At 37.2% G+C, this 27,331-nt stretch overlaps 1 protein-coding gene across 3 annotated transcripts in view; it reads left to right on the plus strand.

Annotated features, from left to right (window-relative positions):
- Positions 1–27,331, plus strand: part of Actn (alpha actinin) — a 332,703-nt gene that overhangs the window by 211,615 nt on the left and 93,757 nt on the right. For 2 of the 3 annotated variants that reach the window (XM_067155201.2, XM_067155202.2), the window contains 4 exons: positions 45–130; positions 21,437–21,529; positions 21,995–22,225; positions 24,346–24,422. In XM_067155201.2, coding sequence (XP_067011302.1) covers positions 45–130; positions 21,437–21,529; positions 21,995–22,225; positions 24,346–24,422 — 487 coding nt within the window. The remainder of the gene's footprint in view (positions 1–44; positions 131–21,436; positions 21,530–21,994; positions 22,226–24,345; positions 24,423–27,331) is intronic. The other variant, XM_067155200.2, reaches the window with a different exon arrangement.

Consider the following 27,331-nt stretch of genomic DNA (forward strand, 5'->3'; position numbering starts at 1 on the left):
ACCTCTAACATGCTTGCTAACTTATGCCTGTTGCATGGTGACAGACCTGGTGAACACAGCCATGCCCGACGAGAGAGCTGTCATGACGTATGTGTCGTCCTACTACCACTGCTTCTCTGGGGCACAGAAGGTACGTATGGCTCATGTGACATATAAAATATCAAGAGTATTCCCCTCCTCTCTTAATATAATGCAATTCAGGGGATTGATATTTCAATTTGATCCTTTTAGAGTGAATTTCAGTTTTGCGCTAGGTCAGGTGAGTTTGTAGACAACAATGCGAGAGGCTCTAGGAGTTGTTTCTCCTGACATTTCCTCTCATATCTCAAGACTGAGTCATGCTGTTGGAAGGAGAAGATACACCCACTACTGAGCGATAATTGTTTAGGAGTTTGTTACTTATATAAAAAGTTATGCAGCACCACCAAGATTTTGCATTTGTGCAAGATTTTCAAACTACTTTAAAAAAAAGGTCGCGTTTGGCATAATTTTAAAAAGCAACATGTTACGCACGTGTGAGAATTTGAATATTCCGTATGAATAAGTGGAGGTAACAAGTTCTGATGCTAGACTCTGTTAATGTGCCATCTAGCATCCTCGTAAGTGAATGTGTTCCACAGTTCTTGTGCTTCGTATGAAATGAATTTCATTTTGGTCTGTATTGATAATTTCACTATCAACAAGCATGAGAAGGCCCCCCCTTCCTCTATTCAATACAGTGTATAATATGTTAATATTCTTTATTATATCAGGACTGGTTTCAAGCCTTGTATTGGGTCATATTCAGCCTTAAATTTTCTTTGTATTGTTTCTTTTCCACTTAATTTTCCTTTACTTTTCTTTTCTAAACATTCACTTGATATGCAATAATTTAAAAAATCACTCCACAGACTCGTACTGTGAATGTCCCTATTAATATCACAATTAATATACATACTCAGCAATCTGAAGACCAAAGACATCCTTCACATACAGACCATCTTTTTAACTCCAACAATAATGAAAGATAAATGCTACACCAAATGGACATCATGAGATTGTACACTTTTATATTGAGACTGCAATTATCTTAAACAAAAAGTGACACAAGAGGCATTAATTTAAATACTCATGTGTAACCTAAACATATTTTATCAATGGTTCAAGACATGTCAATAATGTTATATTAGGTGTTGGTGTTTTCAAGTTACGTTTAATGTACTTTTCCATTTATAGTTTAAGGCTGAAGATGACTCGATACAAGGGTTGAAACTAGTACCAATGTAATAAATAATATTAACATCATTGGTTCTCTGCCTATCAGCAGGTCACATGTAACGAGCTTTACAGCTTCATTTTTGATTAAAACCTGTATTGACTGTAAAAATTAAGTAGCCAATAACAAGGAACTAAGTAATGCAATTTAGATCATAAACAGTAGAAGTCGGTTATAGTGAGAATTCATAATGACGAAAAATTTACTCGCTAGAGCGAATTGTCGTTATATCGGATTTTTTGTAAAAGTCGGGAAAACCCCCATATACATTAAAATCAGTATGAAATGGCTATCACTTTGTTCAAAAATTGCATTTTCGCGGGTTATGTCCACACTATGGCTTACGTGTTTGTTGTTTTTTGAAATCCTACACAACATGAAAGTGTGTTCAATTTCATTCCGAAAAATATATATTACCGTATTTCTCCGAATCCAAGATGACCCCCATTTTTTCCTTTAAAAAAATCAATCAGGCTTAAAAAGTGCTTTGTAAAATCATATGAATGTCTTTCTTACACAATACGCATTTTAAAACTATTTGTAGACTCCAAACATTGACTTTAGTTATGCCGTATTTTTTGCGGCTGTACAATTAATAATCATAAACTTAAAATTGGCATTGTAATATCGAAGGGAATTCGTTGAAAATTTGCCGGCAATACACATTCCAAACGTCTCTACAATACAACGATCCATCAGGAAAATATTCTTGCGTGCTATAAAACTGTTACTTTCACTCAGCGTCAGATAGAACTGGTTGCCGCTACACGCACGTCTTGCTTGCCAGATTCGGCCAACTATAGCTGCTAGCGATGGATAGGTCTTAATCGCGGACTTTGAAAGTCAACGAACGAGTTTATTGCGCCACGGGATGGCAATTCCGCTCTTGCATTTTTGTGCACATGCCTCACAATTTCATCTTTGAAGTCTTTAAAGCGTCCTTGTTGCGGACCACTGAATGCATTTTTTTGTGCAGTACGCATTTTTAAGCTATCTTTGTCTTCACGATAATGCCGAATATTGGCTTTAGTTAGGCCTATGCCGTATTTTCCTGCGGATGCACAATTATTATACATTTCAGAGTGTTTAATAGCCATGAACGTAAAATTGGCATCATAATATCGACGAGAACCCATTGAAAATTTGCCGGCAATACCTGTCCTACGTATCTTTACAATACGATGATCTATCACGAAAATATTCCTGCTGTCTATAAAACTTAATTTTAGTAAGCGTCAGGTACAGCAGACGCATTATAACTCTGTTACTGAGTAGCTGTGGCCGTTCTAAGAATTCGAAGGCTCGCATGTTTTGATGCCATTCTGCAGATTTGAGAAACCTTTTTGTAGAGAATAGAATGTCATTCTCTCTTCACTATTTTCCCGAGATCCAGTGATGTTACACATAGGCACTGTACAACCAGTCGCCGCGGCTAGCGATTATGATAAATAGGCGGTCATTTATTGTCAATGAGTTTTGTGTGTGCAGGGGTGGGGGTGAAAAGAAACAGCATGGTTACTGCGGTAGTTGCCAGTGGTGTTCGTTACTATCAGGCCACGAATGCAAAACGACCCTTCATTTTTCACACGAGATTCTGAGAAAAAAACGTCGTCTTGGATTCGGTGAAATACGGTATCACTCCAGAGGCTTCTGTGGCAAACATTGCCGTTTTCTTCTTCAAACGGCATCACCAACCTAAAAAATTAGATGTATGGCTTTTCAGGCGTTTGCTCTATTAACCAGCGTTTCGTCTTAGGTCTGACACGAAGAGAGTAGTGTCAGACCTACGAAACGCTGGTTAATAGAGCAAATGCCTAAAAAGCCATACATATAATTTTTGATATGCTCTATTGGTGGAAAAATATCAAATTCCCTCCATGGGAACTTAGAATTTCCAATCACCAACCTAACCGCATATGTATCATGAAAACCTATTAGAAACACATTAAGAGATTGTTTACTTCAGCCTTTATTTTTAACGAGTTAACAACTGCTATCGGTGACGTTATTTACACATTTATTACGAAAACGTGTTATCCTTCTTCATTTCTAATGTTCATTAGAGAACAGCAGTCAACGGGTATTACTAATCGACTCCAATATCGCCTTCGAATGTTGACGAGAGAGCTCGCAAATGCACATAGCGCGAAAACTATACCGCACCGAGATGATCGATCGCGTTTTGTGGCAAACGTTTCAGTTTTGTTGTTCAAATAGTCACCTATCCTAACTTATCTGTACTATATGTATGATGAAAACATACTTCAAACGCCAGTAGAGAAATTATAACTTTCTCGCTATAAATGTACATAATAGCCTTTCCGTAATTTAAAGAACGCGAGAAAATATAAACTAACCTCGTAATCAATGACGCATTCTGCCATATCTTGAGGTGTAGGCCTATCTCATTCTTACTTAATTGCAGTATTTAGCGTTAAAATTAAGCGATCGTTTATTCAGCGTTAATCTTTAACGAGTTAACAACGGTTATCGGGTACGCTATTTATGCATTTATTACGAAAACATGTTCTCATCTTTCATTTTCCGTGCGGAAGAGCAGTCGACGGGTATTACTAATCGACTCCGACATTGCCTTCGAATGTCAATGAGAGAGCTCGCTGGTGGGCATAGCGAGAAAACGATACGGTACCGAAGATGATTGATCGCATGCAGTATAATGACTGGGTGCATAAATATTGGCAACGGAAAAATTCAAGCGCGCATAATCGCTCGTAATAACAGGCTCTCGTTGTAACCGAAGGATAATACACAGTTCAATATAGGAACTTTGAAGGGACGGAAAAACGTTATCGTTATAACGGGGTTGTCGTTATATGCCGTACTCGCTATAGTGGACTTCTACTGTATGTTATTTCATCTTCCCTTTTTCTTCACTTTATTTTAGTTTCATACTGAACTTTATTCAATTCTTCAACTAACTTTACTGCTTTGGCCCCTTGTTGACTGGGAATCCAGAAGCATTCATTCTTAAATGCAATTTAAGGGGAGGGGGATGACATTACAGGGAGAAGTGACATAAGAATAGGTAAGGTCTGAACTTGAATATCTTACTCCATTTTTGCAATATAAATTTAAGACTCTCAGAACAGGTAAATTTGTACTTTTTTTAAAATTGTTAGCATCTTTAAAGTTGTTAATATTTACTCGGAAACAGTGTTATTCAAAATTTTTTTTAATGTGGGACAATATAATTTTTAGTATTCATCCCAAATTTCAGAAACGAACGCAAGAAAATATAAACTAACCTCGTAATCAATGACGCACTCTGCCATATCTTGAAGTGTAGGCCTATCTCATACTTACTTGATTGCAGTATTTAGCATTAAAATTAACTATTAAATATACAGAGCTGAAATTAAATATTCTATTTATGTGTATTCTCATCTGTAAGTTAGACTTAAAAAACAACAAATTTATTAACTATTTAACTATTTCCCTGAGATCCAATGACGTTACACATAGGCACTGTACAACCGGTCGCCGCGGCTAGCAATTATGATAAATAGGCGGTCGTTTATTGTCAATGAGTTTTGTGTGTGTATTTTCATGACCAGAAATTTAAAGTGTCTGAAAATGAAAAGTAAGTATAACTTTTGTTCTAACCAAAGTCTGTTATCACATACCAAGCCTATTAGGCACGATTCTGAAATTTTACTTCCTGAAGTACAGTACAGCCAGTGTACCTGAAATTTGCGTTGCGTACTAAAAATTAAATTGTGCAATATGTAAAAAATATAGAATAGCACTATTTTCTAGTAACATTGAAAACTTTCAGCATGCTAACAGTTAAGTAGTACAAGTTTTCCTGTTCTGAGAGTTTTGAAGCTATGTTGCAAAAATGGACTAAGATATTCTAGTTCAAATCTAGTTCAAATTTTTATGTTGCTTTCCCCCATAATGTTGTCCCCCTCCCCTTAAAAGGAATTTCTATTAGAGATTTTCTCTTATCAAGAAATCATCTTACGATTTTACGAATACAAATGTTAGTTTTCATATCAATTTTTGATTACTAGCTGATGTACCAGTGCTTCGCTATGGAATTCTACAATGTATACAGAATTCTAGGTTAAGTAGTGTACACGATTATATGAAATTGCCTAGCTCTTAACGTTACCCTAGAAACGCGACGGGGAAGTCACCAAACGTCTTTTCTCATATGAAGACTGTTAGGGAATTTTCACTGTAATGGTAGACCCGCTTGCATACCATCAGTCACAATCAGGTTAGGGAGTTTTCATTATAATGGTAGACATTCACTCTCCACCTGCCTTTTTACATCCTCAGAAAGACTGTCTTACTGGTTTTCCCAACTGAAATGAACATACATTGCATTGACGGTCAGTAGGAACGGCGCGATTAAAAGCAATGCTTTCAAATGAAATATTCGATCAAATGAAAAACCACAAATTTTCTCACTTTGAACGAACAGGACTAAGCTGCCGATCCAAAAGTCGAAAGTTCCAGAGCCGCAGCCTGCCGTGAGTCGTGAACACTCTTCATCTATTTTCGGCGGGGAGGGGGTCGAATAGTGGCGACTCCCAGGACAAAAACTATGCCCTTTCACTGATCTGTTTTATAGGAGTATGCGATGAGTCGGAAAATCTTAATTCACTACACTGGCGGCGGATAAATCTATCTGACTTAGAGGCAAATTTTTCCTCCAAGCCAGAGGAGAATCCCCTCTTCACTGTTAATTCAGAATAAAATGAATGTAGAATTTAATAAAACTGAAGATGAAGAAGCTTTTCTTAACTCTCTTGGTGCCAGGCGCTAGTGCGAGCATCCACCCTTAAAATTGCCAGAGCCGATCTGGTCGGCCGTTAACAATCCAGTCAGAAGTTGCCAGAGCCGATTACATCGGCCGACTTAAAATTCTGTGATATACGTAATTTTGAGGCAACCTATAGTGAAGTGCATACTTTTGTTACAACCTGTAGTAAAGGGGCTACACGTCATTGTGTGCCTGGCCTTGCTTTGGCAGTTCTAAGAGGGTGTTATACCTTTCACAAGAGTCGTTTCCTGTGTTTACAAATACCGCTAACCGGTCAGTAAGAGATTGCTCCTTGCAGTGAGTGGTTTTGTGACAGGAAAATGGCATGTTATTCACGTGATAATTTTTCAGCAGGTATTGATGACAATAAATTAATGCAGTATTTAGAACAGTGTGAAGTTAACGCTGATGATTTATCGGATAGCGATAGGGAATTTAGTTCAGAGAGTAGCGGCGAAATTATACCGGACACGTCCGTGGAATCACCGCAGCTAAAGGAGAGACGTTTAAGTATGTCTAACAGCACTAAAGCTGCTCTGAATATGGTGGTAGATGAAACTAGTGATAACGAATATGATGATGATGATGATGATGATGATGTCTCTGGAGAACATTTTATGGAAATTTGTCCCAATGAACCCGACAACATTCTTCAACCTCCTGTCTCCTTCAAGAAAGTTCTTGGACCTAAACATGCCCTACCGTCTGATTCTCCGCCCGTATCACACTTCTATTTACTTTTCACTTACTCTCTGCTAAACCTTATAGTCACATATAGTCCTCTATCATTACCTAAATGCCGGACTCCGCGGGCGAAGTGTAGCGTGCCTGCCTCTCACCCGGAGGTCATGGGTTCGATTCCCGCCCAGGTCAAGAATTTTCGCCTGGTCCTGAGGGTTGGTTCGAGGTTCACTCAATCTAAGCGACCCTAGGTGATTGCAATTGAGGAGATATTTGAGGGTAGGGGACCCCGGTCTGGAAAACCAAGAATAATTACTGAGAGGATCTGTCTCACTGACCATGATTCACCTCGTAAAGTGCAGGTACCGAACTGAGCAGCGGTCGCTTAATAGTTCAAAGCAAATCACGGCTTTAGTGCCATACATTTCTTAATTTCGTAAATTCTGTTGTATTGTAAAATTATTTTTCTAATATATACTACAACCGAAAACGAGAAACTACTTTTTCTGAAAACAAAAAACTATAATATCAACTACTATTTTTTACTTATTTAATAATTCAGAATTATTTTAATACTGTGTTGTCCACACGTAGAAAATTTGTTGTCAGTATTTGCCAAACATCGATACATACACGCGAATTTTATCGGTGAGTAAAATCGTCTTGTTTTTATTAGTGACATATGTTTGAATTTTTATTTTTTACGTTTTTATTTTTCTCGTTCAAATTAGTTATTGTATAGAATTGTATTTAGAAATACATTATACATAATTACGTATACTCTTTTGTATCGTAAATTATTTTTTCAAAGTAGATATTGAGAGAGAAAGTGCGAAAATATTTTTCTCTTCCTAAAAATAAACGTTTTCGACAACTATAAATCAACAATAAAACGTTTTTGACTCTTTATATCACTCCAAACCAGTTTCTTATTCTGCGTAGTCGATATGTAGAAAATTTCATGCCGGTATTTGGTATACACCGGTAGATATACGCGAATTTTAAAATACATGTATTTCCACTGAAAACGGCCTGGCACTTTACAGTAGTAGAGTGGAGGCGGAGCTCTGGCCTCTTCCAGCTGATGGGGAGCGGCCGACTAGATCGGCTCTTGGCTCCAAGAGGGTTAAGAAACGTGTCTTTTCAGGGTTGAATTTTGATTTAGTGAATTGTGGTGCTATAATTTGTAATAGGCCTAAATTGTTATTCTAGATCAGGCCATACTACTACTACTACTACTACTACTACTACTACTACTACTACTACTACTACTACTACTACTGAGCCTCTGCCTTAAGTATGCACACTGCTCATTCAAAACAGCGTGTCAGAGTAGGGATCGAATAGCTGGAATACTATGATCAACCAGTGTGTTACGTACCAGCTGTATCAGAAACTATATGAACCAGAGGAATAGCATGCTAAAGAAGAAAGTTTTATAACTCCCCACGTATTTCCCGCCAATATTCAGTCAGACTGTTATACTCGGCACGCAGCAGTAATCCCATCTATCGGAGTTGAGAGGCAGCATGAGAGACAAACAACATCACTACAAACAATGGTCAATGTAATGTTATTGTTGATCAATGTTATGTGTTTCAATATTGTAGGCCTTCACATTTAGTTTTCTTCCGACTCTGAAATACCACTCTTATCATAGTTCGTACGGTAAAACTGAATAAAACATAAATGATCGGAAATTGTATTCTCTAAACTTTTGTTATGTAGTACTTTTCGATAGGACCAATAACATAGGTATTTAAAAATTATATTTTAGGCGCCTTCCCCTAAACTACAATTTCATCCAGGGTGAATAAAATTGTTTATAGCTTAGACTGTAGTTTCTTATTCCCCGACTCTATATACCGATTTTCATTAAATTCTGCTAACCCATTTTCTCGTTCTCGTCGTTGATATGGAATTAGCAACAAAAATACAACTTCATGAATATCGTGTTATCATAGCTGGTACGGTAAAAAATGTATAATACATAAATGGTCGGAAATTTAATTCTATATATCTTTGGTGATGTAGTATTTATCGATACAACCACTAATAATATAAATATTTGAGAATTACATTTTAGGGCTTCCAGTAAACTACTATTTCACTCGGCGTGAATTAAATGATTGACAGCCTAGATTATAGTGGCTCATTCTCAGACTTCGCAAATCAATTTTCAATGAGATGGGACGATTAATGATGTAAATATTTAAGAATTAAATTTTAAGCCTACCCTTAAACTACCATTTCAATCAGCCTGAATAAAATTATTTATAGCCTAGATTGTAGAGACTTATTCTCCGACTTTGCATACCGATTTCATTAAATTCTCTTTCGCCATTTTCTAGTGATGTGTGTACAGACACAGACAGACAGACAGACAGACAGACAGAAATTACGGAAAAGTAAAAAGTGCATTTCCTTGTTACTGTGGACATGACCGATACAGAAATACCATTCTTTTCAAATTCTGAGCAACGTACAGACAAAACTCTTATATATATATATATATATATATATATATATATATGTGACTTGAAACTTTAACGAAGTTTGCAGATACAACCTATGTCAGAAAAGTTCTAGGACTGAGGTTGTAACAAATAGAAAACTTGCACTTACCAAGTAATGATCTTAGCTCCTGACGAAGTAGTCACCTTGGCTACCTACTCACAAAGGATGTCCAGGAACTTTTGACTAAGGGTGGATGTTATTTTAAATGTCCTTGTGTAGAGTGTACAGTGCAACCTTGTTAAGACGTTCCTGCAGGGGACAATTAAAAAGGAACATGTTAAGCGAGAAAACGTACTACTGAATATATGAACAAAAACTATCCAACAGGGATATGGAAACACTAGATAAGATTTTTTCTGACGTGAGGGCATTTTACATCGTTTATCCACGGGTACAGTGTAAACCATATCTTAAAGATATGAAAGTATTAAAAGGTGTCGGAAACACAAGAGAACAGATATGAAAAGGTGTGCATGCGGGCAAATAAAAATTTCAGAGTATTATTGCTTCTAAAGCAAATTTTAGTAGAAGCCTTTTATTTCAGAGCAGTGGGTTATTAAACATTATTCTCTGGTCACACTCTTTGATGATGAATTGGAAGTTACATTCGATCATCTGCGACTGGCAGGAATAACTTTGGTCGCCATTTTGAATCTAACAAATCTTTGACCAACGTGAGTGATAGAGTCGAAATTTGAAGGTGCGAGTTCAACATCTGCCACCTCTGCGCGCTTCAAGATGTGGATGGGAGTCGACTTTCTGACAGATTTTAATTTTTTGTTAATCAGTAAGGAATTTCACGACCTTCGATATCCATAACCAGGCCATCACAAGATGAATATGCACCTTGCTAGTCAGTTTAATATGACTACGTTCCTAATCCAGATCTAGGCTGTCGTATCATGCGAAAAATATTTGCTACAGCTCACTATACTAATTAATACATAAATTTCTATTTTCTGAATAGAATGCAAAACAAAGGCTCAAATAGGCTCGCTCGCTAACCGGCAAGCAAATCTGAACAATCCTCCTCGGGAACGTGCAACGTATCCTGTGAAGTTCAGTAATCATGCAACTGTGGCAACTGATCTTACCCGAGAAATCGCGTTTCATTCACAATGGATGACAACATTTTCAGGGCTAGGAAGAATGTGATCATACTACGCAGTAATAGCAAAAATTCGTGAGTGATAAGCGAAGTATTTTTATATAGATTTAATACGATGAGAATTACGACTTCGAATTTACCACGTGTTAAGCGGGAAGATGTATTAATGGGGAGCGCATTAACGAGGGTTCACTGTATTTCAATTTGCCTTACATATCTATTTATGTAATTTTTGTATCTGATATGTTGCCTGATTTAGCTGATGTCCCTTACAGGAAGAAACATGTACTAGATTTAATACATTATATACATATTGAATAGGCGGACTACTTAAATATAATATTTAAGTTGTCCTTAAATATTCACTACTTGATATCAGAAAGTTTTCGCATGCATTTTCCAAGCCAATCTGTCTTCTGCCATCCTTTTAGTCTCTCAGTATCTTAAAAATCAAAAGATATAAATTTCATGATGATTGATCTGTATTGACCTGGGATCACAATAGTAGTTAAATATTTTATATTTAAGGTCCGCCTTTTCAATACAAACTGTGTAATGTTTACATTACATCCCCATGCAGGGACTAGTTTCGACCTAACTGTAGGTCATCAGCCATAAAGCAAATCGCAGCACAAATACACCGAATAAAATAATGTACAGACACAATGGCCTTAAAATGCAACTGTATGCACAACCCATAGAATTCAAGTTAAGAGTGGTTACATAAATACACTCTGTTAAAAGTTCAATCAATTTAAGACACAGTGCAGTGTCAATGACATTAAAATAATATGTACATACCATGTATGCATCAAAGTAAGGCTCAAGAAATGCATTGCACTATGTTAAAAAGTTGTTTTTCATAGAGATTCATAAGATGCTGGTTAAAGGTGACGCATAGAAATTCGATTAATGCTGGCTCCTTAAATATGTTGCATTCAATTAAGTTCAATTGAGCCGAAGTCAAGGTATCTTCTCAAAACAACAACACAACCGTTATAAAGGACCCTACTCAAAAAATCCAACGCCTACTTAAGCAAACTTTAAAGACTATTTTGTTCCTTTTAACACATCAAGAAAAAGCAGAATTGACTAATATGAACCCAGACCTTACCACTGCTAAAGCCCTTCCTAAGATACACAAGACTGGTGTCCCCATTCGCTCGATCATCAATTATAGACCAAGCCCTCTATAAAGCCTCTCAATTCATTCAAAAGTTTTTAAAATGGAATTACAGTAGAACCTCGATAATTCGAAATCGGTTAATTCAAAATCCCGCCTAATTCGAAGAAGCTCTCGTTCCCGGAAACATGAGATACAGTTTTACATGTTATTTTAATGTTTAATTCGAAATGCGGATAATTCGTAATTCGAAGTACAATGTCGGCCTCATTACTGAAATTCAGACTTTTAATTCGAAACTGCCTTTACATTTTAAAACAATAGTATGTTACAGAGTAATTTCAACTCAAAATTTTGTCCGCTTCGCGTCATAGATCGCGCGTTCCGGAACGTGGAGGGGTAGCTTTCCGCACTTTCACTCACTTCGGTGGGTCTACAGTGCGCTTCATGATTGCTAAGTTGAATGAAATCTGAATTCTTTTGTATTCAACCTTTTAAGGAACGCCGTAATATCACGCAACAGGCAGTGTGCGGGGAAAATAGAATCCGCGAACACTGGCGATGCCGACAGTTGATGAAAAAACGTGGCTCATATAATAAATTCGTAGGCACCGAACAATATTGTCATTGCCGGTGAAACTGCACTGCTTTATTTTAATGCGAGCCCAAACGGTCTTATGGTTTTAAAGGAGAAATTGCCAGCCGCAAAATCGTACAAGTGTGAGGGATGGGGGTCATAGTAGTGCGTTGCAGTGCACATGGAAGCGAGATACTTTATCCCGTCATCATAGGAAAGTTCGATAAGCCACAATGTTTTAGGAGCGTCAGGCACTTTCCATGCCAGTACAAAACATCTATAATAAAAATGCAAACAGTACATAAATCCAAAAAATAATGCATTTGCACAGCGGAACCGGCATAATATATCCTCGTCTTTGAATTGTGCGGGATTTTTTTTTTCTTTCGTTGGGTGAGGTTATGTTTGTCAGTGATTTATCCAAATGCATTATTTGAACATTCTAAATGCACCTTGTTGGACACATTTCGGAAATAGTTTTTCTCCATGGCATTTGAAAGGTTTAAACTGTGAATCGAGGTGACTGCATGTATTAATGGGTCTTAGAATACTTTATGACGCGGCAAGTGCGTACATTTCTGAAGTACGAGCGAAGTGCCGGCGGGAAATCGTACAAGGATAGAGTCATAGGAAAGTTCAATTTTAAGGGCCTCAGGTACTTTCTGTATAAATACAAGGCATCTAAAATGCATACAGTATAGTAATCCAATTAATAAAGCACTTGCACATGGGAGTCAGCATAGATTTCTCGTCTTTGAATCGTGCTTTTTTTTCCTTTCTTTCGTTGCGTGAGGTTATGTTTACCAGTGAGATATCCGAGTGCATTATTTCAATACTGTAAATGCACCTTCTTGGATACATTTTGGAAATAGTTCTTTTTTTCATGGCATTTGAAAGGTATAAATTGTGAATCAATGTTAACTGCATGCAGTAACGGGCCTTAGAATATTTTGTAACGCGGCAAGGGTTGGTACTTCTGAATTGCGAATTGGCGGTTAATTCGAAATCACGTAATTCGAAGTCCGATTTTTGAGTCCCAATGACTTCGAATTAACGAGGTTTTACTGTATCAGTTTTTATCCAAAAAAATGTGTTAAAAATACTACAGAATTGATAGAGAAACTAAATAAGTTCAGTCATCATCATCATTTCCCTTTACCCAGCCGTAGCCAGGTAGGGACAAATATGCTACCTCCCCACTTTCTTTGGTACGGGGCACCCTAACATTTTCCGAGGCACCATATCTGCTTTATCCATATAGGCTATTGTTTCAATGGGTTCGCCACACCCAAAGGCATTTTATACCTACTGCCAGGTTCAAAATTAGGCCGCTCCTAACATGGAGTCAGGCTCCTTTCCTCTGGAGTACAGACGCTACAGGTTTGCCCCTAACACCATCTCCACCGTACCGTGGTCCACCTTCTCCGCCGTAGATGCCGTTGAGGTCTTCACTCGTAACCCTGAGCTGGGACCCATACCAGATGTTACATACTGGGTCAGTGTGCTCTGGGACTCGCATAGGCAGGGGCGCCACTCCCTGGGTAGGGCTGCCTCCTAACAGGGTCCCTATCTGCTACCTAATCAGTCCCTTCACTCGTTTGACATTGTAAAAAATGCATCCTAGTATACAAACATCTAAATTATATCCTATCATAAAAAGCAATTTAATCAAATATAGCCATCTAAGTAATTTAGAAATACAAGATTTTATATCTATCCTGGAATTGGTTATAAATAAATTTCTCTTTTGATAATGTTATCTATCAACAAGAAGGTTTGGCTATGGGATCGCCAGCCTCGGGTATCTTACCGGAGATTTACTTACATTTAGAACATACTAAAATTGATAGCAACAATAACTTTGACAATATTCCTTTTTGGGCTAGATATGTGGATGATACTTCAGTAATTATAGATGAGAACACAACAGATGCTGCTACCACTCTTTTCAACCTCAACAACATTGACCTCCACATAAAATTTGTGCTTGAATCTGAAACTGAACAAAAAATATTTTTTTTAGATTTGACTGTCTTTAGAGATTTAGGCTCCTTACAATACAAAATTTTCAGAAAACCTTCTCAAACAGCTTTTACAATTCGTCAAGATTCTTCACATCTCCAAATTTATTAACAAACGGCATACAATAGCATGGTTTATAGAGCCTTTACTGTACCAATGTCCAAAGGCGATCTCAAAAAAAGAGTTGAACAGTATTCGTATGATTGCAAAGCTTAATGGATAAAATAGTTTTTCCATTGAAAGAATAATCAATAGGTACGAACATTGCCCTTCAACCACTTTTAAAAGAAAAGCCCAATTTCAAAAAGGAAATTTATAAAGTCGCTAATGTTTTTAAAAAATATGATGTAAAATTAGCCTTTAAAACTAATAATAATGCACATTCTTACATAACTCTACATCTATTAATAAGACCAATAGTTTTCAAAATCAGGAGTATATAGGATCAAATGTAACAGCTGTAATTTTTCTTATGTTGGACAGACTGGAAGGACTTTTACCATAAGATACTTACATGTCAATGCTCTGAAATATAATAAATTTTCAGCAGCAGGACAACACATGCACGATTACAATCACAAGTTTACTGACATTAAGCAGGATATGGAAATCCTCAAGGTTATGAATAAAGGACCCCTCCTTAACATAACAGAAAGCTGTTTCATACCGTACATTTGGACCAATATCATAATCCAAATTACAATCTGAATGACAATTCTAGAAAAACAAATATTTTATATGACCTGCTCATTCTTTTTTGCAGAAACACAAAATCAAATAGTCGAAATCCTATTTTCCCTTCTATTCAAGGTACCTTACTTCTGCAATCGTCTGTATTCTCGCATCCCTCTGCCCCACCTTGATCCCCTTCCTTTCCGCTTTCCTTCCTTCCCCACTTTCCGCACTCTCTTCCTCTCCACACCACCCCTTCGAGGCTTCTGTAGAACCTCATCCACTCCACTCCTCAGTCACGCCTCACATCCAGCTTCGCTCCATATGTTGCAGCATGAGGCGATTCCCATACAATATATGCCATTTATTTATATTCTTCCCCCTAGCATAATTCTTTCTAATCTTGGCTATTATTTATTCAGGTGAACTGTGAAATCCCACCACCTTCCAAAAACTACCAATATATTTAGACCTCCATATGCAGCAATCAGCAGCATTGAAGAGTCTTTAAACAGAAAAGCCCTGCTAACATCATGCATCACATTCATGTGTATTGAATGTGTGTTTGTGTACATAACTCAGATAATTTTAACATCTTAAGATGCCTTGACTTCAGCTCAATTGAATTTTTAATTGAATGCAACATATTTAAGGAGCCAGCATTAATCGAATTTCTATGCATCATCTTGAACCAGCATTTTTTGAATCCCTATCAAAAGCAACTTTTTAACATAGTGCAACGCATTTCTTGAGCCTTACTTTATCGCGTACTTTCAAAGAGGTATAACACAACAGTATTTGCACGACCATGGGCAGTATGAACAAGGATATTCTCAATAGAAGGTCGTAGCAACCCGTGGAAGGCACTAGGGACCACCAAGGTCAGGTAGATAAAGAATAAATAAATTACTACTAAGTAAAATAAGTTGCTACTGACTAAAATAAAAACATCGATTTAAAGGAAATTAGGAATTTAATTAGAAATGACATTTTTTAAGTCTTTCACTAGCATAATTCTTTTGGATTAATAAAGGGTAAAATGTGCGAGATCTCGTTAAAAGAAAAGAAAAGAAAAGAAAACCCTTAATCAGACCTTGGGATCCCAGAACTAAACTAAGCAAATTACAGTAAGTTAATGAATCAGGAAATAAAACTCGACTGTAGCACAAGAAGAGAAAACGGTTTCTTAGAGACCATCTCTGGTTACTTAAGGAGATAACTCTACACAATATTTCACCAGAACAAGTTCCATAAAGGATAATACTCAGAAATTAAATTAATACAGAAATTAAGAATCAGCAAGAACGAAACATTCAAGGAAATAAATATTAAATCCACAACACAAAACTCTTGGTTAACTCGACAGTTTATCCCATTCGCATAACAAATCAACATCATATCCTTGACAACCACAATTAATACTCGCAACACAGAGAACGCCCGTCAGCTGTCAGCTCATAGCAGAGAGCTCCCATCACAACAATGTTTACAAGATGCAGTCATGGTAACGGGATCACATCAGCCGAGAAAGAAAATGGCTGTGCATCAACAACGGAGTTAGTCAAAGGAACCACTTTCAACTCACTAACTTACTTTTCCCCTGGATAAACTATTGACACACTCAAGAAAATCAAGACATTAAGAATAAACCCACCCATAATATAATGATTGAAAAATGCCTTTTAGATGCCACAGTCAATGAATAACATCGGTTTTTGCAATTACATCTAATCTGAATTTTAACATGAAAAGCACAACATAACTAGTTTGGAATTAATTAATAGGAATAAACATTGTCAAAATCTTACATTAAAGAAACCCCAGTAACATGAATCATAACGTTATTACAAAGTGATAATCCGTAACATCATGTCGAAACATATTCAAATGTAAATCGTTTGATTAGAGAAAGATCATGCACAATATAATTTAGAATAATGTTTCTGCTTCGAACGATCAAAAAACAGTTCCACTTTCAGTTAGCATGCATTTCTTCAAGTTAATCCAGTCCCCAGATCAAAATTTTGGGTTATCAGTACTTACAGACTCGCCGAACATAGAATAAGAGGAAAAAAAGGAAACCAAGGCATTTTGGCTCTCGCCGGTTGGTGAGTAATTCATCCAGTGTCGAAGACCATGACTCCTGCTTCTTCTTTACTCAATTTTCACTATTTTTCAACAGCAGTGATGAGCTCAAATCTTTTCTCCCCGACAACCTTCGACAATCGCAATCAAAACAAAAAACAGTCGGTGTATATTCACATGCATGGAGATCACGAGAACAAGTTGAGTACTGTTAATGCCACTAGATGGCAGTCCAATGCAGATAGCGAGTTTCACACAAGGCTAGGGCACGTGTGAATCATGCAAACTACTAGGAGCTTGCGGGTAAATGTGACATCTTAAGTGACGTTTCAATACAGTTGATTAGATGAGTCAATCTCCAGGTACTCATATACCTTTAAACTCTTCAAATATTGTCAGAACTTTGCATTCATGGTATGTACATATCATTTTAATGTCATTGACACTGCACTGTCTTAAATTGATTGAACTTTTAACAGAGTGTATTTATGTAACCAGTCTTAACTTGAATTCTATGGGTTGTGCATAAAGTTTCATTTTAAGGCTGTTGTGTCTGTTCATTGTTTATTTTATTTGGTGTATTTGTGTCACTTGCTTTATGGCTGATGATGACCTACAGTTAGGTCGAAAACTGGTCCCTGAACGAAGATCTAGTGTAAACATTACATAGTTTGTATTGAAAAGGTGGACCTTAAATATAAAATATTTAACTACTGTTGTGATTCCAGTATCTTCCATTAATTTTCACACTGTCCATGTGATACCTCTTTCTTCTTTTCCTTGCAACTTTTCTTTCCAGTGCCTGTGTTTATATACATTGCCTTTGTAAAGAGCAGCTTAACCAATTCTTCTTTCTCTTCTGAGTGGTTTCCAGTATTGCCAGTTGATCTTTGGTTTTTCTCCATATCCACATTTCAAAAGATTTCAGTTTTCTTTCTTCCTCCCTTCTCGAAGTCAGTCTCGGACCCATAAAGAGCAGTGGCCCACTCATCAGTTCCCTTTGGTTCCTTGGCTATTGCAGTCCTCATCCAAACAATATAGATCACTTGTTATTGTGCTTCCTAAATATCTGAACGCAGATACTTGTTCTATTCCTTCACCTGAGAGAACTATCTTCGCTATTACATCCTTCTTACTCATGATCATTGCGTTAGTCTTCTTTCTTTTAAGTTTCATACCAAAGTTTTCATGCGTTCTGTTCAATTTTTCCAGCATGATATTTATCGTTTTCTCAGTTTCTACTAAGACGACTGTCATCAACAAATCTGATGCATTCAGTTTTCTTTCTTCCCACATTAACACCTTGCTTACAAGTTAGAATTATTTCCTCAAGGTTGGTGAAAAACAACCTTGTCTAACCCTTTTATCAATTTTGCTTTCTTCCGACGAATTTTGTCCTACTCTTACCCAAACTGTTTGATTTGTGTAAATATTCTCTGTCAGTCTTCTTTCCAGTCTACTCCTTTTTTCTTCAGTATGTCCATTAATTTCTCCCGTTGTATTCCATCAAAGACTTTTTCAAGGTTAATAAAAACGACAAACACCAGTCTTCCTTTTTTAATGTATCTCTTTCCATTCATTCGTAATAACCCAGTAGCATCTCTTGTCCCTTTTCCTTTCCTAAATCCACACTGCTTTTCCATAATGAATTCATCTTATTTATTGTATAGTCTCCAATTTACGACTCTTATTCGCTGTTTGGGAAATGATACTTATAGTCCAGTGATCGTCAAATTTAGCTGTTACTCTTTGCTGTAGGGATCGTAATTGTAGTGACAGTCATCAGGCCTCTGTCCTGTCTCATGTATCCTGTTACAGATTGATGTTATTATTTTTATATCCTTATTTCCTAAAGCTTTTAAATTTCCACTGGCAAATAAACTCCACATTCTTTTTCCTTGCTCTACTTCTCGCTCAAGTATAGAGTAGCCTTTTTCATCCTCATGTAGTTCATCATCCTCTTCCATTGGTCTGTTCGCACTATCATGTATCCTTTGCATTGTCTCAGTTCTTCTTTTGGATCACTTCTTCCAATTTTCCCTATTCTTCTACAATTGTTTCCCTTAAACACCATTCTCTTTGCTTTTTGGTACATATTTCTGGATTCTCTCTCTGCTCACATCACTCTTCTCGAGCCCTTCTGTTCTCAAATCATTGTTTAGACTTGTATACTTTTTCTTGCTTCTTGTGTTTTAACTGCTTATCACTTTCTTCTTTTTTCCATTTTCTCCAACATCTCTTGTTACCCATTCTTTCTGTTTCTTCTTCCTTCTCATGCTATCCATTCCTTAATTATATTTCCTGAGTCTGATTTTGCTTTCATCTTTTGAATAAAAATCCTTTCCATCTCATCATGTTTCTCATTTTCTTCTTTATTATCTCTAAGCTTAGCTCCTCTCTAATCCACCCTAGCACTTTTCTTCAATTTCACTCCTATCTGAGCTACCATTAGATTATGGTCAGAGTTAATATCTGATGCATTTTTTAACCCGTTCCTGTATCTCGTTAGGATCATGGTATACTCGATCTGAAACCTCTGATCATTCAGTGGAGATGTACATATCATATACGGTATTGAATAGGTAGTCCTCCTTGTTGATTGTTTTTGTGCTTCTGCGAATTTTGAATCAACTGATGTTAAGGAGCAAAGAATCTGCATTAACTTCTGCTTCAGGCTCGATAAAACTGCTGCTGAAAGTAATAGAATGCTAAAGGAGGCTTTTGGGTGGCATTTTGACTGTTGAAGAGGACGGAATTGCAGGAGGTGCTGTATACACCAAAGCGGGAAGACTACCATGAATGCTTCCTTATAATAAAGTCCAGGGTGACTACTTCGAAGTTCATGATGGAAATGAAACGTTAACCCTCGAAGTGGCGGTCATTTATCCTGTAATGGCAGCGATATTTTACCGGTGTTGCAGACTCTTAGTATAAATTGTGTTAAAAATCGTTGACTTGTTATACATACATAAACAGCACACCCTTTTATCCTCAAAAGTACAAGGAATAAGATGATGATGATACTAAAGCTGTTATTTATCATCCACAAAGTGTAAGACCAAAAATATGTTGAATTTGTTTATATTATTTATTTTTGCAAAAGTTTTGCTATATATAAAATGTTTATATTTAGGTAAATTTAAAAAAATGACATATACAAAAGAAGCACCAGTTCATAGTAAATAGGTGCGTACCAGTATATAGTTCATAATACTATTCTTAGCTGGAAAAATTATACAACAATGTATACAACGATTGTATGCTGCCACTTGTAGGCCTACATTTCACTCACAGTCACTTGGGTGGGTCTTTCTTTTTACTCCATGATTGTGAGGCCTCCAGAAGTGCACTAGTTTATAACACCCCTGGTGAATACCACCATTACATCCTCGACACCAGAATGTAGACTTCTTCTTCTTCTTTACTTGCAAGCACACAACACATAGGCGATTGTCACTCTGTGGCAATATTTCGAGAGCATAAGAGGGGCCTCCTGCATGACCTGTTGGCCTCACAACTGGAATTGGGAACTGTTCATTTAGCAATCTCCTAACTATAGTGATCATGAAGTCTCATCTTGCTAAAGGCTTATCAGTGTTCTTTATGTACAGGACGTATGTGTCAAATAATGTTATATCTAGAAGATTTGAAAAAAACTGCTTCCAGTACCTTCTAGTGGGTCTGGAACAAGTGGCATGGAAAATGCACTTACCTTTATTATCTACACCTCCCATGAAGTTATTGTACTTATGAGTCAGTAGCGGTTTCAACCCCTCATTTCCCTCAGTGTAACATCCCGTTGTGAGACAATAGACTGGTTTCCTTGTTTTCGTCTCTTTATAAGCAACCAGTAGAACGTCACCTTGCCTAAAGTAAACGGTTTGCCTAGGTTCAAATTTTGTACCTAAAACAATCTGAGACAGTCCCTTTGAAGATTTATTCACTGTTCCTGTGAGGAAATGATTCAGTATTGCTGAGATGAGTGCATATCAACACTTCAGATTGATATCAGAAGGAAAACTGGCGACTAAATATAGCTGGCTCAGCTGAGACATTCGTGTGGCCGGCCGCTGAGTATGTAGCAGCTAGCAAAAGATAGCAGAATTGACGCTACTTTGGCAATGATTTACACTAGATTAGTGTAAGATGTTATTATACAAACTATTTCATGATTATGGCCGAACATTTCTCCTTCAATTGATTCGTAATTAGCACATTTCGATGAATAATAATAAGATTATCGAAATAAAATAAAGAGCATGTCAAAACGCCTGATATCAGGCGTTGCCACTGGGCAAACGCATAAAACGCCTGATATCAGGCGCTTGCCACTTGGAGGGTTAATGCAAGTATTAATATTTTTATTAGCAAATTCTTGGAAATTGCGGGTAGCACCTCATCTCCCCTCCCACAGGATGGTAACCTTCATCTTGGAGAAGGTACTATTGCTATATCGTTGGATCATTTGTAATTTCTGTTTAACATGAGTCTCAATGCTCATATAATTTTTAAACATGCATAATTGTTTTACTTTACAAATGTAAAAAATTGAGTGTATCCTCCTGTAATGCATAATTGTAATTTAAAGATGGTGTTTGTCGCAGGCGGAAACAGCTGCCAACCGAATCTGCAAGGTGCTGAAAGTGAATCAGGAGAATGAGAGACTAATGGAGGAGTATGAACGGCTTGCCAGTGATGTAAGTACATGGTGTAATTCACAAGTCTTGCTTTTGATGTCGTGAATATTAAAACAGTCTTAAAGTGATGCAAAGATCTACAGGCCACGTTGAGTTGCCTACTTGTTTTCTGCAAGTCCTTTTTAAAAAATTAATCTTCTTTTACTTGAAAGACCAAATGGCCTTCTAGTTTCATGCAGTTAGTTGATGGGAAATGAGCTAGAACAGTGAGAGTGAGTTGTTGGAAGTAGTCTAAAATTACAGCAAAATAAATATAAATTTGAAACTCTTAGTCTAAACACAAGGATGGTAAACAAACTTGTAAGAGAGCTGCGATCTCTGGTGGCTCGATGTCTGTGGTGACCATAGTCCAGTAGTTGTTAACTGCTTCAGAAATAAACCAAAGTAGGGACATTATAATATTCACACTTGTGAAGGGACAGGTTATGTCTTATAAGAAATGAATGAATGTTTTTGAACTTGCAGCTATTGGAATGGATTAGACGCACCATGCCTTGGTTGAACAGTCGTCAAACGGACAACTCTTTGGCTGGCGTGCAGAAGAAATTGGAGGAGTATCGCACGTATCGTCGCAAGCATAAGCCACCTCGTGTGGAACAGAAGGCCAAGCTAGAGACGAACTTCAACACTCTGCAAACGAAGCTCAGGCTGTCCAACAGACCTGCTTACATGCCAACTGAAGGCAAGATGGTCTCTGTAAGTATGACACTCGTGTTTCATTCTATGCACTCACAAATGTTCGCCACACGTGAGGCAGATTTATTATTTCATGTGTGGCATAAAATCTACATATAAACAATTGAATATACTGTATGTCCAGCCCTTTCAAAACACTCTTTAACGCTGTCAGCCCTTCACGTGACCCCTGAGTGGCGCTAAGCGACCAAGATCTCCTGGCTATAACAGCTCGTAACAAGAAATGTCAATGTTTCTCCACCCACAGAACTGATACTTTTATTTATTTATTTATTTATTTATATAGTTTACGCCCACATTGGAGCACTCAAATCAAACCCAAATACATTTATGTTAACAAAGAATTAACTGAAGGTTTAGCTTGCATCATCTTCTTCCTTTCCCAAAACCTCTTCATTCTGGCTGACCTGGCTGCCCTTTCTTCATCAGATATGCAATATTGTTTGTGTTGTACAGTTTTTAATGACAATCTTATTTGTTTGTTCTTGAGAATCCTTTTTTCTTCTCTTTTTTCAATTTGCTTCATTGTAATATTCAGCTCTTCTAAATCATTCTGAACTTCTTTAAACCAATTATTTTTCGTTTCACTTTTCCAAAAGTAATTAAATAGTTGTTTTATTATCCTATTATCATTTAATCTAGAAAGATGACAGAAAAAGGCAATTCTTCTTTTTCTCATGTCTATTATAGATTCACTTTCCCTATAAACCACTGCATTAGGCAATAATCTCCATTGTCCATCCACCTGACGTTTTTTATTAATGGTTGTTCTGAGTATCCTTCTGTCAACCTTTTGCAGTGTATCAGTTCATTTCTAAATCTGACTTTAGATTTAGTGTTCTTAAGGGTAATTCCAATAAGGCGAATAAGTTTTGGATGTAAACGAAATTCTTTTAGGATATTCAATAATGACTCACGATGGATACTATCATACGCCTTTTTAAAATCAACAAAACTGATAACTTTTTGTTTCTAACCCTATGATTCTTCATAATCCACTTTAAACTGATAATTTGATCTGGACAACTTCTCGCTGGACGAAAGCCTCCAAGTTCAGTCAAGTTGTTCTTGAATTCTCATGTATAATAACTTTGAAAAATTTTTGTAAGCGATATCCAGCAATGATATCCTCCGATAATTGTTGGGATCTGATCTATCGCCTTTTTTTATGTAAAGGGTGTATTATCGCCATATTCCACTCTTCGGGCATTTTTTCAGTATTCCAAATGTCTATGAGGTATTTATGTAAATTCTGAATGGTTTGTGTATTAGCATTCTTCCATATTTCTGCAGTTAGTTGATTCTCCCCTGAAGCTTTGTAATTTTTAAGTGAATTGATGGCTTTCAACACTTCATTGTAATCTGGTGGTATAACCTTTTCTATTGGTGTTTTATTTTTTGAATGAAGTTCATACTCTAGGTATTGTGTTGGTTCTTCGCTATTAAGTAATTCTTGAAAGTATTGAGCTAAAATTTCTGCATTCTCTTGGTTACTATGTGCCAGTTTTCCATTTGTATTTCTCAACATAAGTGTCATAAGTTTCCTAAGTCTCTGAAAAGAATTTCAGGCCTGCTCAATTCTGCATCGGATCTCGTGAGTAAGGTCCCAGTCATCATTGGATCACCCAGGATCAAATACAATCCACATCTTTTCTTCTTTCTTCACTTATTTCAAGTTAAAATCCACCAGCAATAGCATAAGTAGCTTTGTCCTGTATGACTTTCACCAAAAACAACAACCGTCACCTATTGTCGTTCGTGCATGGAGAAAAGGTTGAATTTAGTTCCGTGGTTGCTGCTAGGTGGCAGTGCAGTCTCGACAGCATGCCTTCTGAATGCTAGCGCTACAGTGGCGGACCACGCAATTATGAGCTCGCAGCATAAAATACTTCCAGTTCAATTTCAATGAGTCGAAATAATCATAATAATTAGTGTTGATCAAAAGGTAACTTAATAAGTGTCTAAGTACACTACAATATGTATCCGAAATCCGTGACAGTCATAAAAATTGTACAAGCAGTGATTGTTTCGGTATTGATCAGTCTCTTTGTCAAACTGCTGCCACTCCCTTCATATCCTTTTTACCTTTAACAATAATTCTTTGCTTTATTTGTGTACAGGACATCGCTAGTGCGTGGAAGGGTCTAGAGACTGCTGAAAAGGCGTTTGAAGAATGGCTGTTGGCTGAGATGATGAGGTAAGCGAATAAATTATCACTAAATATTTTTTTTATTTATATATTACGAGAATTTTTCTTGTTTACGTAACAAAATAAACCGCTCCTCCCTCAGTCGTATTGCTCACCTTCGCTACCTTAAATGTTTCCCTACACCTAGTTTGGAGTACGGTGACAAGACAAGAATGCTGACATTTCATCAAAAACATAGGGCCCTTCTCCGGTCGAATAATTTTGTTATACACGCCTGGTGGCCACGATTGCCTAGTTAGTCTCGGTGGTAGAAATAATTGACAATAACAGTGTTGGACGTAAAGGTGGTGGTATGCAATTTCTAATCACTAGATCGCATGCCAGAAGCTTGGGTTCATTTCCAAACATATCCATAGAGTTCATGTGGAGTGAAGGTATATATCTCTGTTGATGACGGTATGTCCATCAGAGAGCGAATACACCTCTTGGTGGTGTTCTTCTACAGGAGTAGGCTCTCAGCCGACATCTTCATACACCACACTCATATGCAGAGGTTGCCCACAGGCAATATGACCTCATCATTATCACATATACACATGAAACACTTTAAACCCCTACAAGATAGCCTTGCTTTTAAATAAGTCTACATATTTTTTTTTTTCTGAAGGAGACATTTTTGCCAGTAAATCTATTTATTACAACACATGCCGTATTTACTCACGTATTATTAACCCCCCCCTTCCCCCCCCCCCCAGTTTCACAGCAAAAAATGTAAGTGCGGGTCCTCCAATATGAGAACTTCCAAGTTTGTGCGGTGAACACATGACTTCTAGGCTGTATGTGTATATATCACGTCATTTATTTCATCTCATCAACTCATCTGATGACGTTGACGTCAGGAAGGACATCGGGTCATAAAAACTCTCTACGAAGATTTTCTTGCTTCATACTCATTCCCGTAGAGAAAAGGGATAAGGCAATCGTATTATGCAATATAAATACAGAAGAATTCAGTTGAGCAGTAGGCGTACCACACAGTAATCCTGATCACTGCTTTCATTTGCATTATCATCGTCTTGCGATGTCCATCTTCACTGCCATATTGTCACCCATGCACTGCCAGCGAGAGCATTCGAGGTCCCGTCTTTTTGAAACCTTTAAAAGTAGTTTAGTCTCAGACTATAGAGTCCAAAGGGTGAGAATGGTTCTGTTATTCCCAGTTGGTGCTGCAGAAAGCATGCTGATATGTTAAGAGTTGTACTTCAGAATGCAGTACATACTGACTGGAAGTATTCTTTGCATAACTGCGGCTGTTAAAAGCCAGACCTTTATTTTTAAATATATTTCATGCTTGTTCTCAATATCACATCAGGATTTACCTGAACAGATGTAATTGAGATGAGAGAGAGACTGTATTTTTTAGGTTAGGTATACTATCAAGTACCCAGGTTGTACCAGAAGTTTCTCGGCGGAAAGAATAAAAAACACGAAATTTTGCCGCATTTATGGAGATCTACAGGTAATGCATTCTATCGCAGTTTTAAATTTCGTACGTTCTTTCTCCATTTTTTTCTATTAACGCATAGTATGTCTATTTCAAGTGTTTACATTGTACAAAAAGAATTATCCACCACCGGTCGTGTTACTGTCCAGTAAAAAGACACTTCATGTGTCACTCCATTAAGGCTTGCTTGGTAGTGATGTTACTCTTCTTCAGTTTCATCTTAATTACAGCCCAGAGATTTTCAATAGGGTTAAGATCTGGTGAGTTTTCGTGTCAGGGGAGAACACTGACCGCCTTCTCAGCCAAATAATTCAACACTGACTTGGCCATGTGACAGGGAGTCCATCCTGCATCGTGGCAAATTCCCCATTGGGAAACAAGCCATTTGCTTTTGGCAGAAGTATTCTTTCAGTACTCTAAGGTACTGATACTGATTCATAGTTCCCTGTATAATATAAATATCTCCAGGGCCCCACACTGACATCATTCCTCAAACCATAACACTGATTGGGTGTTTAACACTTCGTTGAACACAATCAATGTTGAAAGCCTCATTCGATCTCATGATCTATTGGAAGAATTCATCGCAAATAGAGAAGATGGATGATTCATCTGCAAAGAATCCATCTGCAAAGATCACCTGGAACAAAAACAGACGACGCCTTTGTAACATTCAGCTTATAACTGACACTCAAAGAGAGGGGAAAACAGTTCCATACATAACAATAAAATGAACTTCCAAAAATTCACTGTGACATTTTGCTCTAGTGGGCCTCCTCCAGTAATTAACCCTTCTAAATGAACTTTAGATCATCTATTTATTGTAGAAATAAGTGAATAAAAGGATTTAGCTTTTGCCGATCTACACTAATGGGGTCCAGTGTTTGAGGCCTCTAGCCCACGTAAGGCACTTCAAGCCATTGAAGGAGAGATGATGGCTTTTTTCAGAGGCTGACAAGTTCAAAATCCTTCCCTACAAAGTGTTCTTCGCACTGTTCTTGGCGACTCATCCACTCCATACTCCTGCATCTTGAGGGAGAGTTCCTTATAGAGATGGGCACTATCAACTGATAACTATCAAACTAGTCGATAGTTTAAACTATCATAAGAGTAGACTACTTTAAAAAACAAGTTGTTTGAATTCGATCACAGTCCCCGCCATGGATCTCTCCACCTTTCACTGTCCAGTCACACTCCCGTCACAGCGACGCGGAAGCGAATGGAACCATCGGTTTATGGTCACTTCAGAAATGTAATATTTATGTTAATTTCAGAGGTCCCTACTTGATATGGCAATTTTTTCTTGTCGTTTATGTGCTCTTTGTTTCATTTCATATTTGTTTACGTTAATTAATTTATTCATAAATAAGGCATAACTATAATAATAATATTATTAATAATAATAATAATAATAATAATAATAATAATAATAATAATTATAATAATCAAGAAA

This window comes from Anabrus simplex, chromosome 11, assembly GCF_040414725.1.
Source record: "Anabrus simplex isolate iqAnaSimp1 chromosome 11, ASM4041472v1, whole genome shotgun sequence".
NCBI classification, from domain to species: Eukaryota; Metazoa; Arthropoda; class Insecta; order Orthoptera; family Tettigoniidae; genus Anabrus; species Anabrus simplex.